General features: G+C 42.0%; 3 protein-coding genes across 3 annotated transcripts; 1 reads left to right on the top strand and 2 right to left on the bottom strand.

The window, feature by feature from the left end:
* Positions 1,809-5,162, bottom strand: LOC8060505. The gene is made up of 9 exons (XM_002463862.2): positions 4,966-5,162; positions 4,656-4,844; positions 4,427-4,524; positions 3,719-3,809; positions 3,433-3,636; positions 3,078-3,334; positions 2,669-2,759; positions 2,380-2,593; positions 1,809-2,295 (listed from the first exon to the last, which is right to left on the bottom strand). The coding sequence occupies exons 1-9, from the start codon at positions 5,092-5,094 to the stop codon at positions 2,081-2,083; spliced, it is 1,488 nt and encodes a 495-aa protein (XP_002463907.2). The 5' UTR covers positions 5,095-5,162; the 3' UTR covers positions 1,809-2,080.
* LOC8060504 (telomerase Cajal body protein 1) lies at positions 5,355-9,474 on the top strand. Its single transcript, XM_021450895.1, has 13 exons — positions 5,355-5,746; positions 5,836-5,894; positions 6,054-6,134; positions 6,224-6,297; positions 6,383-6,465; positions 6,750-6,853; positions 7,196-7,335; positions 7,406-7,453; positions 7,579-7,631; positions 8,369-8,453; positions 8,534-8,600; positions 8,833-8,943; positions 9,039-9,474. Exons 1-13 carry the CDS (start codon positions 5,427-5,429, stop codon positions 9,089-9,091), a joined length of 1,278 nt encoding a protein of 425 aa, XP_021306570.1. The 5' UTR covers positions 5,355-5,426; the 3' UTR covers positions 9,092-9,474.
* LOC110437111 lies at positions 10,044-11,699 on the bottom strand. Its single transcript, XM_021465362.1, has 3 exons — positions 11,274-11,699; positions 10,911-11,099; positions 10,044-10,421 (listed from the first exon to the last, which is right to left on the bottom strand). Exons 1-3 carry the CDS (start codon positions 11,391-11,393, stop codon positions 10,326-10,328), a joined length of 405 nt encoding a protein of 134 aa, XP_021321037.1. The 5' UTR covers positions 11,394-11,699; the 3' UTR covers positions 10,044-10,325.

Raw genomic sequence — 13,210 nt, 5'->3', positions numbered from 1 at the left:
CCATAAGCCACGCGAATCCAAACGGTCCATGACTCATCTAACCTTCCCACTCACTTTTCCACTCCCCCAAAATCCTAAAACCATCAGGCCTAGTCCGTAGGGGTAGGGCAGCCGCGCACTGACGCGCGGGCAGGCACTTCCGCGACTCTCAACCGCTCGCCGCCGCTTTCACCGCGCGCCGCCGCTCGTGATTCGCCACAGACGCGCAGGTAGGCGCTGCGTCCTGTGCGGATGCTTGATTTGCCGGCGTCCCCGCGCTGCCGCTTCGGCGGCTACGCTCCCCGGCATCGGGCGTCCCCGCGCGGCCAATCGGCCACGACGCCCCCTTTGCTTGGAGTAATAAAACTTAAATCCCTTTCCTTTTCCCTTTGTTGGTTCTATTAAATGTCATTTTCAATTGCAAAATAAAATTTACAGATATGCAATGCATTTGAACTATATGTATCTTTTATCTAAGCAGATCTAAATATTTTGTGTTGTTCATCCAAATTTTTTTTACCATAGGCATACCTTGCTCCCAATTCCTGGGTCCGCCACTGTGCGTTGGCGCTGATCTTAGAACACCAGTACACCACTAACGAGTAACGAAGGTGTATGTTTCTACTGGCCTTGGTAAAAAGTTACTCTCCATCTAAACATGCATGAGATGAAGATACTGGACTTCTATCCTTGGAAACGATGATGTTTTTCATCTGAAACATGCATATGCATGTCGTTTTTATTCACTCAGCATCCTCTTCCCAACCGCGTACTAGTTTGTCACAAACTCACAATGCAGGTTTGTTTAAATATTTCTGTGATTTGTAAGAGAAGGCTATTGGCGCCCTACTCTGCACGTCTGCGAAGCAACTAACACGCATGACATAGAGCCTCGGTGGTTATGTGGATGTTGGGGGTTTGCAGTGTTGGGGACGCCTTTAGGGGCTCTGAATGGATGTTCAAAACGCTGTTCAAGGTAATATCTCTAGGCGTTTTCTTTTTGGATGTGGGAAGTTAGAATTTAGGTCCTGTTTGGTACAGCTCACAACAGCTTCCTGAGCTGTTGTGAGCTGTTTTTTTTTTGCCAAACACTTATTTTCAAAACAGCTTTATGGGTGAAGCTGTTTTCCTCTCCTCTCACAAAGACATAAGTTAGATGAAGCTGAAAAAAAGTAGCTTATTGCAGCTTCTCCCTTATTTCTCTCTCTCAACTATGCATGAAGTAGTTGGTGAAGCTATTTTGCCAAATACTTTCTCCAAAACAGCTCAGCTTCATCTAGAAAGTCACTCATGAAGCTATTTTCTAAAAAAACAGTTTTACTAGTAAAGTTGAGATGTGCCAAACGAGCCCTTAATTTAGTCTAGTTTGATAAAATAATATCTCACTTGATAAGTTATGTCTATCTCTACTTTATCTTCAGAGAGAACGTCGTTTTTTATGTCAATTCTCTAAAATGAATCCCTGAAAAAAGATACAACATCCTTTGTTTTCAAGAGAAAATAACTCAATTAGTATTTTATTGTAGCAGTGACGGGCATTTGTTAGTACGGGTATATAAACAAGGTCTAAGTCCTGGTGCTGTGTATTCCGGAAAATGATTCATAGTGCAATGCTCTAAAAATCATCGTCAGCAGGAGAAAACAAGTCTGGAGTGAGATGTGCGCCTATACCAAGCTGTCTGTTTTTCGCCCTCAGCGCTCAGCTTGGCCACCTACAAGCAGTCAAGCACAATCTTACACCGGCAGGGACCAAACCCCGCGTGGACTGAACCTTTCGAGTGAATAATAATTTTTTCTGAAATGCCACAAAAACACGAAGCAGACCTGACTGGGCAGTAAGCCATCAGCTGTAAACTGAACACATCAGTTCACTTGTATGTATATTAAACATCAGTAATTCATTGTTCTCAGAGGAAAAACAGAGAGAGCAACAACTTTCCAAGTGCAATGGAGTACAACCATCACAACTAACCAACACGTCCTAATGTGGTACGATGATAGCTAGAGGCCCTAATTCTGCAGCCCTGAAGGGAACCCGTAGGCAAATGTACATAAATGACTAACAATTGAGGCAATGCTCAGCACAGGAAACACACCACAATTACACACTTGGCATTGAAGCGCATACGACGACGTAGGCCAGGTACTGCAGAGCATCTTGTAGCTTGCTGACAGCACTGGTCTGATCGGAGTTAAGATGGATGGATATGGACTTAACCTTCTCTTGCAAAGACTTTTGATTTGGGAGGTCATCCTGCTTGCCAGCGAGAGCACTTTGCATAGCTGCAGCATAAGCTTCAGCAACATCCGAGATACCTACAGACAAATGAGTTGGTATTTGTGAAGATTGAAATTCACCTCCTACATAGAGTAATAAATTTGGCATGAGAGGTCCATTACCTGTAGCAAAACTAGTAGACACCTTTTCCATATCCACAGAGATGGATTGCACCTTCCATCTGATTATTTTAGCTTTTGAAATGGGATCTTCAGGCCAATCAATCTTAACATCATTTTCATCGTCTTCACTCTTTGATTTATTGGCAGAAGATATTACTGACTTTCCTAGCACCAGAAGCTGAGAAACTGCAAGGCAGCACATCTCTGATAATCTCTGCAAGAGTTTTTTGCCTCAAAGAAATATCAAATTTATAAGCAAAGAATGACACATTATATAGTATGTACATACATGAACACCCTCTGAATGAATGGTCTCAAGCCTATTAGTGGTTCGTTTGATAATCTCATTTGGAGAAAGCCCACCCAAGGCAGTGGTGAACCTGCAAAGGTGATAGATATAATCACGGTCTCAACTCTTAAAAATGTTTTTAAAGAGTGCCAAAAAATGAAGTCTAAATGAGAAGATACTTTTAGAACCGACTTGAGTGGACAATATATCACAAAAAGTTAAACCATGTTGCTTTTATCATGTATACATTGGATTTTCTTAAGAAGTTGCTGTCTATCTAGTCAACCACATGCTAAAATGCCTCTCTAAATTGACACGATTTCATTAATTTCATCAATACTTGACAAAACTAAATATAAGTACCAACATACTAGTTTTGAATTCACATGGGAGTGAAGGATACGCATACCCTGCAGCCATCTTAGCAGCCTTGCTAACACTGGATTCACATAGCTTCTTCATCTCAGCATCAGCATCAGTGTTAGCCGATTCAATCTTCTTCCCTTTGTCAGATTCTGGTCCATCTTCGTCAACATTGGTGCTAAGACTAAAAATCTGTTGTATTTCTTTAAGCTTTCCATCATATAATGTTTTCTGCTCAGTATTAAGTTTTCCCTTTTTCCTATTAAACAATAATGCATAGTGGCTTGATAATGCTTCCAGCTCCTATTACACAGAAAAAAAAGACTGCATCCAACTAAGAGAAGAAAAAGGGGCATATTGCAGACAAAACAGATAATATCCTTGGGAAAACAAAGCGTCACCTCTAATTGATCAGGTCCTCCATAAATATAGAAGCATCTGTCAAATGAGGCTTCTTCAAACTGTTCCTCTTCAGTCTGCTGGTCACCTTCACCGTTATTACCTTTATCAACTTCCATACCAGTTTCTTCGACAATAAAATCCATTGTTTCCTTTCCAACACGTTCAAGCACTTCCATTCCTTTTGCTGTAAATGACTTCCCTGTCTGTGGTTATTGAACTTTAATATTAAAATGGTATTCGTTTCACATATATGTAGAGGCAATGCAATTACTGAGTCCTAGTTACCTCTAAAATGGTTGGCGCTATCGCAGATGCTTTGGCAGGCAGTTCTCCTTGCTGAATGGTTTCAGCCAAGCTTGAAGCTGAATTTTCCAATCTAGGAAAGTAACCATGTTATAGTCAGAGATGAATATACCAAGCACACGTGTTACTTATCCAAGTAAAGGAGAGACACTTGCAGGGTTAATGTTAATGAACACATTACTAACTCTTGAACATTAATAAGACATTAGAAAGGTTAACCTGTTGATAGTTGATGCTTGAAGTTGAGAAAAGACATACAAAGTTACTTGATAACAGGCAACAACAAATTTATGATGGAAAGTACGTTTTCAGAATCTCATCGCTATCTTATATCTTATACATAAAAAAAGCTATGAAATGTCATGTTATACATGAATACCAATGTATTCATCTGTCAACAAGTAACTAGAAATCTGGAATAAATGGCATCATAACACTAGCGCTAGCGGCATTTCATTTATATAAGAAAAAGTTTTTGATTTCATGTTCTTACATGTAAGATGTAGTCAATTAGATCCACAATTTCAACAGTAGAATAGACTCGGTGGATTTACTAGTGGGAGGAAGCAATCCTAGATTCCTAGGTCATCTAGGCTGGATGCGTCTGTCATCACTGAACTAAAAACTTTCTGTTCAATCCACAAGGGCTGTAACAGCAGAAACTGAAGTAGATATAAAATGAGGGATTACTTTTGAACAAATAGCGAGCCACTCTTCCATGCGGTCCCAAGAGCTTGCCAAGTACCAGTGGTGATGGTTTCCACCGAGCTATCAAAGGCCTTCAGCCCCTGTAGAAACCCACACACACATATACACACATTGCAAGCAGCAATTCACCAAAAACTATCACCGGCATTGCCAAACCCAAAAAGACAGCAGCAAACAGCAATATTGAGAGAGTAGCAAGACAGGTACTTGCCTGGCCCAGGATTGAGTCCTCGCTGGCCTTCTCTAGCTTGTCCAGAGCCGCCTTGCGTCGCTCCTCCTCCTCCCCCTCCCCCTCCGGTTCCTTCTCTTGATCCTTCTCGCCACTACCGGTACCGGGTCCTGTCTCCTGCTCCGGCGGTTGCTGAATGTCAGCGATGGCACTCTTAGCAACCTCCACCGCCTGGGACATACCACACCACGTCAATTCATTGAAACCCTAATCCGAACTTCCCACCGAGAAAAAAAAAATATCTGCGCATGGCGTATGAAGCCGGCAGGTCGGAGTGCTACTCAGTACTCACGCTGCGGGAGATCTCTGAGAAGATGGAGAGGCCCCATCCGCCCCAGCTGCCTGCCGCCTGCTCGGCGGGCTGGCTCTTCTCGTCCGCCTGCGCTGGCGGCGCTGGCGGCGGCGGCGACTCGTCGGACATGGCGCGTGCCGTGGGATTCACTCCTCGCTGCGGACGGATCTAACACTGCAACCACCAGTGGGCTCGCGACTCCAACTACCTGGCCGGCTGGCCGGAAGGTGAGTCGCGTGCCGTGCCGTGCACGTGGGGTTGGGTTGGGCCCGGCCCTATACGTCAAGTCTCACGAGCCCACGATGCAGTTGCGGGCCCGGCCTGTGACTTCCTTTGGGCCAGGCCTGCCTGACTATGATTCCACTTGGTCCTGGCCCAAACGGGAACGAGCCAGAAACCCCGTCGAAACCCCAGCCCCAGGCCGCCGGGTGCTTTGCTTCGCCGGAGAAGAGCTGAGCGCGATGGCAGCGGCGCAGGAGGAAGCGGCGGCGGCGCCACCGGGCGGCGCGGAGAGCGATGCTACGGAGACGGAGGAGGCGCCACAGGGTGTCTCGGAGAGCGATGCTACGGCAATGGAGGCGGCGGCGGAGTACTCGTGGCCCCAGCTCCACTTCGACCGCCCCCCTCGCCGGCTCTACCACTTCGCCCACCAGTTCCGCTCCGCCACTTCCTCTGGCAGCAACAGCGGCGGCGAGAACTTCCTCAAGGGCGTAAAGTGGTCGCCCGACGGGTCCTCCTTCCTCACCAGCTCCGACGATAACTCCCTCCGCTTGTTCTACTTGTAAGCCGCGCGCTTACATTTTTCTGATACGCTCTCTCGCGCGCGCTGCAAGTGGCTAAAACTGGGGGATTCCTTCTTCCGTTGGACAGGCCGGAGGAAGCGTACAGTGCGGCGGAGCCCGTTGCCGATGCCGCCGTCGGAGGTGAAGGTGCGTCTCTGGTTTTGAGTTGTTTGCTGTTGCGATTGTGTGAGTGTATCATGTAAATGCTTGCACTGAATGCTTAGCCTGTCCTTTGGCTGTCCCTGTTGGTTCAATTCTTCTCTACTTCCAATCCGCTGTTTTAGTTGCAACTCTTTCCCCCTGCAGATTCTTATGGCGCATTCCTTCAGGTGAACGAGGGTGAACCAGTGTACGATTTCTGCTGGTACCCGTGTATGTCCTTGTCTGGTGGGTGATGAATTGCTTTCTTTGATTTTCATGTTCCTTTTTCGTTTATGATCAATTAGTGAATTTGATGCATTTTTATTGTTTTGCAGATCCAGCCACCTGTGTATTTGCAAGCACCAGTCGTGATCATCCGATACACCTTTGGGATGCCACCAGTGGGGAAGTAAGACTGGTTGTTCTTGCCTTTTGTGTTTCGTGTATGGCTAATGAGTAATTCTGGTTCTAATTATTTGTTTTGGGAATTGCAGCTCCGGTGCACATACAGAGCATATGATGCCATGGATGAAATAACTGCTGCACTTTCAATTTCTTTCAATTCTACAGGATCTAAGTATGTGTGGTGCATCAGACTTTAAATTGAATTTGTGTTATGTAAGGAATTTTTCTGAAGCATACCTGTTTGTAGTCATGGGATTCTGTTAGGCCTTATTCTCAGTATAATAAAACAATGGTTTCTTACTCATTTTGTTGTGTGTAATGCTTACTGTCAAATATCATACTTTCGTATCTTAAGATAACATATGGGTTAGTGGCCTAACTTCAGGAATTAAACTGAAGACTGAAATAAAATCTTCTTGATTGTTTGTTCATTTGGGGTATAATGTTGTTCTACAGGCTATTTGCTGGATACAACAAAACTATAAGAGTGTTTGATGTTCATCGGCCTGGCAGAGATTTTGATCAATATTCTTTACTTAAGGGAGGTGAAGGGCCAACTGGTATGTGACAATTCCAGTTGTAAGTTTGGTGCCCTTGAAAGCATCCTTAAAACTCTGTTGGAATATGTAGATCATAGATTCTTGAAATGTACTTCACATTCTTTTTCCTCATACAATAGCATTCAATGAAATCACCAAAATAAGTTTGTGCTAGAACTTGTTGTCAACATAATGATCAATGAGGCTGCACTATCAACAACTTTGCACTAAGGTTTACTCATATAGATTTTGATTGCTTCATCTCAGCTCACTTTTGGCTAGTGGTTGTTGAACTTCCTTTGGTATGACTTGTGAATACTTTGCTATAAGTGTTTGGCTTCTGAACACTTGTTTTCATGACAGGTATAATATCTTCAATTTCCTTCTCTCCACAAAATGGGATGCTTGCTGTTGGTTCATACAGCCAGACAACTGCTGTGTATGCAGAGAGTAATATGGAGCCTTTGTATGTCTTACATGGGCAGATTGGTGGTGTCACACAGGTTGGGAAAGCAGTCGTGTACATTTGAATCTTACGGTATGAATAGCAGTTAACATTGATGAAAGTTTCAGGTGCTTTTTTCGAAAGATGGGAACTATCTGTATACTGGAGGGCGCAAGGTACCTATTTTCTCACCATTTGGTCAGTTAGCATACTATTGGGCAGTTTAGGGTTCATATGACTTGCATAGATTTACTCAATCCTTTTGGTCTATGATATCAAATATCTATTGATCTTTTATCAGGATCCATACATATTATGTTGGGATATTCGCAATACTGTGGACATTGTTTACAAGTAAGAGCTTAATCGTCTATTTTTGCCTTTACAGAACAATTTATTTCTTGGATTTTTTTTTTAAAATGATTTGATGGTTATGTACAAGGCCTTATCTCATATGAACATATCAGAGTTTTGTTTGTTTCTTTTGGTAAATGATAAAATATGTTCTTTGTTCATCTTATCTTAAATGTTTCATTTGGGCAGAACTTATAGCTATATTTCAGCTATGGGTTTATGGCGTCTGGTGGCAGATATGGTTTATCATTTCAATGCTGACCTATCTACTTCCATATGGCATACTTAAGTGGTTGTACGGATGAGCTATTCGATTGGTTAGGTCTAGTAAGCTTGCTTTCCAGTGCGGGTTAATTAAATATATCCACTTGCCATCATAACTGAAGCAAGCCTGTCCTTATATTGATCATATATTACTATAGCAATCTTTCAATGTCTATACCAATGCAGTACTCCCTCCGTTCCAAATTATAAGTCACTTTGACTTTTTTTGTTCATCCATTTTGCTACTTATCTAGACATATTATTTATCTAGATGCATAGCAAAATAAGTGTACCAAAAAAGTCAAAGTGACTTATAATTTGGAGCCGAGGGAGTATATTTTACATCAGTTAATAAGTAGAACTGAACTATGTCGGTGCAGTATACTGGATTTTTAAGTGGAATTATGTCCCTTCTAGTTTATCTGTGCAAGTTTTTCTTATGTTCTTTTTTTGTGTATGGTTTCCATAATAAGGTTGTACAGATCAGCTGATACTACTAATCAAAGAATATATTTTGATATTGAGCCCTGCGGTAGACATCTAGCCACTGGTGGGCAGGTGAGGGCCAATTTCCTCATTTGAGTTAATTATGTTTTGAACCAGCAAAAACTGAAAGAGGAATTTTCATGTCTCCATAGGATGGCATGGTCCATGTATATGATCTTCAAGGTGGTCAATGGGTAACCGGCTTCCAAGCAGCAGCTGGTATGTTTCTTCTGAACTTGCATTTCCGGAGGAGGTTTAACGGCGTGTTTGGTTGTGAACCTGGCAAAAGGCGCCTGGCCTGGGTGGCTCCCCAGGCCGTCGATTTCCAGCGCCTGGCGGCTGGATCAACCTGCCTGGGCGAGTGCCCCCAGGCCAGTGTGACCAAAGACGCCTTAGTATGTCTCTATTTCTGTATTATATCCATTTTAATCTTATATCGACTTGATCTTAGATACTGTAAACGGGTTCTCGTTCCATCCATACCTTCCATTTGCTGTAACATCATCCGGACACAGAAGATTTGGTATGCAAGATGAGTTTGAAGATGAGTTAAATTTGGCAGGTGCATGTTATATTACTCTCAAAATTGCCTTGAAAATCATAGGTCTGATGCTTGAATGGGAGCTGTGACACATTTAATTTCCGGTGCTCTATTAGGTGATGAGAACAGCTGCTCTGTCTGGATGTTTTCTTCCTCACAAGAAGCTTGAAGCATTTAGTGAAGATATTGGATCAGGCTGAAGCTAAGCAAGGCATTGGATGCACATTAAAAGCCGCACTGAAAAAAAAAACACATGTACCGGGGCGGGATTTTTGAATTTTTTATGTTCCTGTGCAGAGAGCATTGCGGCATTGACTACCTGTTGTGTTGGGTGTAATTGGTGTCTGCAAAAGGCAAATGTATTCACTGACGGCTATAGAATCAATTGCTTATTTGGGGCTAATTTGTATCATAGCACGGCCATAGAATCGATTGCTTATTTGGGGCTAATTTGCATCATGGCATTGTACGACACTCGCTGAAGTTTTTGTCCTGACCCAACTGTTGTTGTCTTACTGGGAACCTCCAGGTATTGTCATGATCATTGACAAATTTCAGACTTTGCAGCTGAACTATTGACCAAGCCAAAATTTGGCCATGCCTTGTCTGTATTTTCTCAAGGCTAAAATTGGGCTAGTCCTAAAGATTTTTTGCCGGCCAAGCTACTCCATAAACTGCGGCATGATTTGAGCTGCCAATTTGCTGGCCCGAGCTCATTTGGCCGGCCAAACTGCATGCAAAGCGACGTGGCCAGCGAGCCATTGCCAATGGAACTGTATTTATTGCTCAAGAATATCGCTCAAAATATTACATCTCCTAAACGATATTTCAATTTATGCGCTGTTTAAACTATCGTATTCTTGGCAATTAAATAAACGAAAGAGATCCATATGGACTTATGTGATATGTACATTTGGGCATTTGGGCAATGTTTAAGGATTTTGGAGTACCATTTTTAGTTAAATCTGGATGGATACCATGACTCTACCTTTTCAGAGGCAATCTATGAGTTTTTTTAAGAAAATTATAAATAGGATTAAATGTGCAAAATAGAAAAAATCTATATAACCCTAGAACCTTTGGTGTGTGGTCTGGTCTAATCAACTCCGACATATGATTATATGAAACTAGGCATTATGCTGAGTTTGTGAAACCGGACTAAAAAAAATCCTTGGGTGATTACTAAAGCTTGTGAAACCAGACAACGTGGCCAATGAGCCCGCTTGTCATCCTATTGGCTCACCCTAACACTGGGTGGACTTAGCTGCATATACAAAATCCATTTGCTCCGTACTTTTTCTACCAGTCAGTAGTGCAACGAACAATACTTTCAACTATAACTTTTTAGAGAAGCGAACATATAGTACCCAAGCTTGACCATGGGTCCAACAAGAGCCGGTGAATCAACTGCAAAGCTCACGAGCTCTCGTGTGGCACACAAACAACGAGTGAAGATAGAGCTCACACTTCCCGAGTTTGACCTCGTCATTGTTGAGGCACTGCAGTATATGAACCAAAAACATTTGAGACAGCAGTATAAAGCATAGTGTCGTGGAAGGTAGATTTTGGCCATTGCATTTTTTTTTCTGTTATTGTCAGTTGCTACAAAAATACACATCTTCTTAAAAAGCATTTTGAAAATTATATGTAACTTTTGTACATTAGACGTTCATATAATTTAGCTAATTGTTGGTCCAAACCTATCAAGTTTAACTTTTTTTTCAAAACAAAAACACACATTAGACTAGTGGACAACTAAATGCATGTGAGCTCAACAACGTATGAAAATGCTTGTATGAACTAATAAACACATCAAGGGCTATCGAGGTAACATGAGCATGGGGAATTAATAATAGCATATGCTTTCTTTAGCCAAATGCATGGGAAATTAATATTTAGATGCACACTGTGTCTAGGTAACATAAACACGGAGAGTACATTCAACAAGCTCAATACCTAGAAAAGGCAAGTGAGACAAGACAACTTACAATCTTCAATTCTAGATAAGGGATGTAGCATGAACCAGCATTATTTCCCATTAGAGCAGCAGAGACAGTAGTCCCCTCCGTCTGAACCTTCGAGTGTTCCATTGCATCATCAGCTCTCCGGCGGCACTGATGTAGCAAAGCAAGATGGTGCATGCACTTTCCAAGCTTGATCTCGTGGCTGTTGAGACACTGCAGTTATCAAATTAAACGAACAGCATTGAGATACCACATCACCAACAAAGCTCGAAAGATAATGTTGAATACGGTTGTAGAGTAGTAATATGCTACAGAGGAATCACCGAATCAGCAACACCATGCGCGTATATATATATAATAACTTGGAGAAGGAGCTGGCCTACATACATCCAAGAAGTCCTTAGAGTGGCTGTGGCATGGATCAGCGCTATCCATGGGAGCAGGAGCAGCGACCTGAACGGTCTCGGGTCCCCTTGCAGCATCAACAGACGACGGAGGTGACGACATGTCTTTCAAAGAAAGAGGTCTTTGACTGTTATCCTAGATAGATCAATTAGAACAGCAAAACGGCCGGAGGGGGTGGTTCTTCTTCCTTCTATATTCACCTCCTCCCTCGTACGTTCACGTTCTTCACTTCAGGGGAAGAGACGGCAGGCATGCGCGGCAGCACCGTGGCCTGATGGTAAGCCGCAGCACGCGGCTTGGAAGCAGCGTGCTACAATCTCACAACAAGACGGTGGTGGGCTGCTGGCAGCGGCGACGGCGGCGGCGGCTACGGCACTACTTGCGACGGGCGTGTAAAACTGTTTATACGTACTCGGTACTCCCCACCCCCCACTCCTATATATGTATCGGTCGCCTGACTTTTTGTATTCTAATTAATTAACGTCTTCGAGTCAGACTAGTTTAAGGCCTGTTGACTAGTTTAGACTTGTTTGATCCTTATTTTAAATTTTATTAGAACTCCCTCCGTACTCGTAAACAAAGTTATTTTGGACAAGTTTTGGGTCAAATATTAGAAATATAAATTATGAATAACTTTTAAGTTGTTGAGTTTTGCAAATGTTAAATCTTAAAAATATTTTCATAAATATATACCATTTTTTTTATAAATATTAAAAAACAAAGATCAAAGTTAGGCTTTGGAAACCATGTCGTTTTCTTATACGACTTTCTTTATATATATTTAGAGGGAGTATACTTTAGTCCACTTTGAACCCTGAACCTTTAATATGAAGTGGGCTAAAGTTTAAAGCTAACTTTAAACCACTTATTTAGATTTTTAGTTCTAAAATTTATATTGAGGAGAAAATTCAAACAAGACCTTAATCGTGTGGCAGGCTACTTATGGTCCGAGTCGATCCCGGTGCCCGAAAGTATGTATCCGCCTCAAACGCGAGTGCAGTTTTTGGGTTGGCAACTCGAGTGCAATTCGGGAGAAGACATGTTTTGTGATCTGAGCATCTCCAACAACTTGGTATTTCAACATGCTATCCTACCAAATTTGCTAAAAGCATAAAAATCCTCCTCCAACAAATCATCTCAACTTGCTAAATTTCCCAAGTTGCTATAAGGTTTCTACTACCGAGATTTGTCAAGTTGCTATCCCAAGTTGCTATCTCGAGCGCAACTTGTTGGAGACACATATTCTTTTACTAAGTGAGCGGGTCCCATCTGTCATTCTCTATTTTTACCAAGTGAGAATAGCAACTTATTGGAGACACATCCTTTTTTCTTTTGCTAAACAAATTAGCAACTTGCTATAACTCAAGATTTGACAAGTGAATTTTATCAAGTTGTTGGAGATGCTCGAGCATCTCCAAGAGTTTGCCAAAATTTACTTGCCAAATCTTGTCATTTGGCAAGTTGCTAAAACATATGGCAAGTGTAATTTTATAGTCTCTCCAATAATTTGCCATATGTGTTTGGTAAAATTAAAAAAGTAGACCCACTTCCAAACCTCTATCAACTAATTTCACTTTTATTTGTCATCACACCCAGATTTATATTAGCTAAATTTCACTTTTATTTGTCATCGCACTACTACTATAATGATTCAAGGAACCTGTACTTTCATTTCATTTTGTTATTCAGAAAATATTTGGTCTTATTTGAAAGTGTCAATGCTTTTATTTTTTCTATTCAAAGAACTTGTACGTACTTGACACTGTTGGCACTGTTGCCTTTTATTCCATTCATCATAATAATGATCAGATTTGCCGGCTACTATTGCTTTAGAGTGTCACATCTGATCTCCTGCTATGGGCCTGTTTATATTGACAATGAAAATTTTTTGGGTGTCACATCAAATGTGTCGGAAGGAT

This window comes from Sorghum bicolor, chromosome 1 (assembly GCF_000003195.3).
Source record: "Sorghum bicolor cultivar BTx623 chromosome 1, Sorghum_bicolor_NCBIv3, whole genome shotgun sequence".
Taxonomy (NCBI): Eukaryota; Viridiplantae; Streptophyta; class Magnoliopsida; order Poales; family Poaceae; genus Sorghum; species Sorghum bicolor.
Note: the sequence above shows the minus strand (reverse complement) of the source record. Positions and strands in the feature narration are given on the sequence as shown.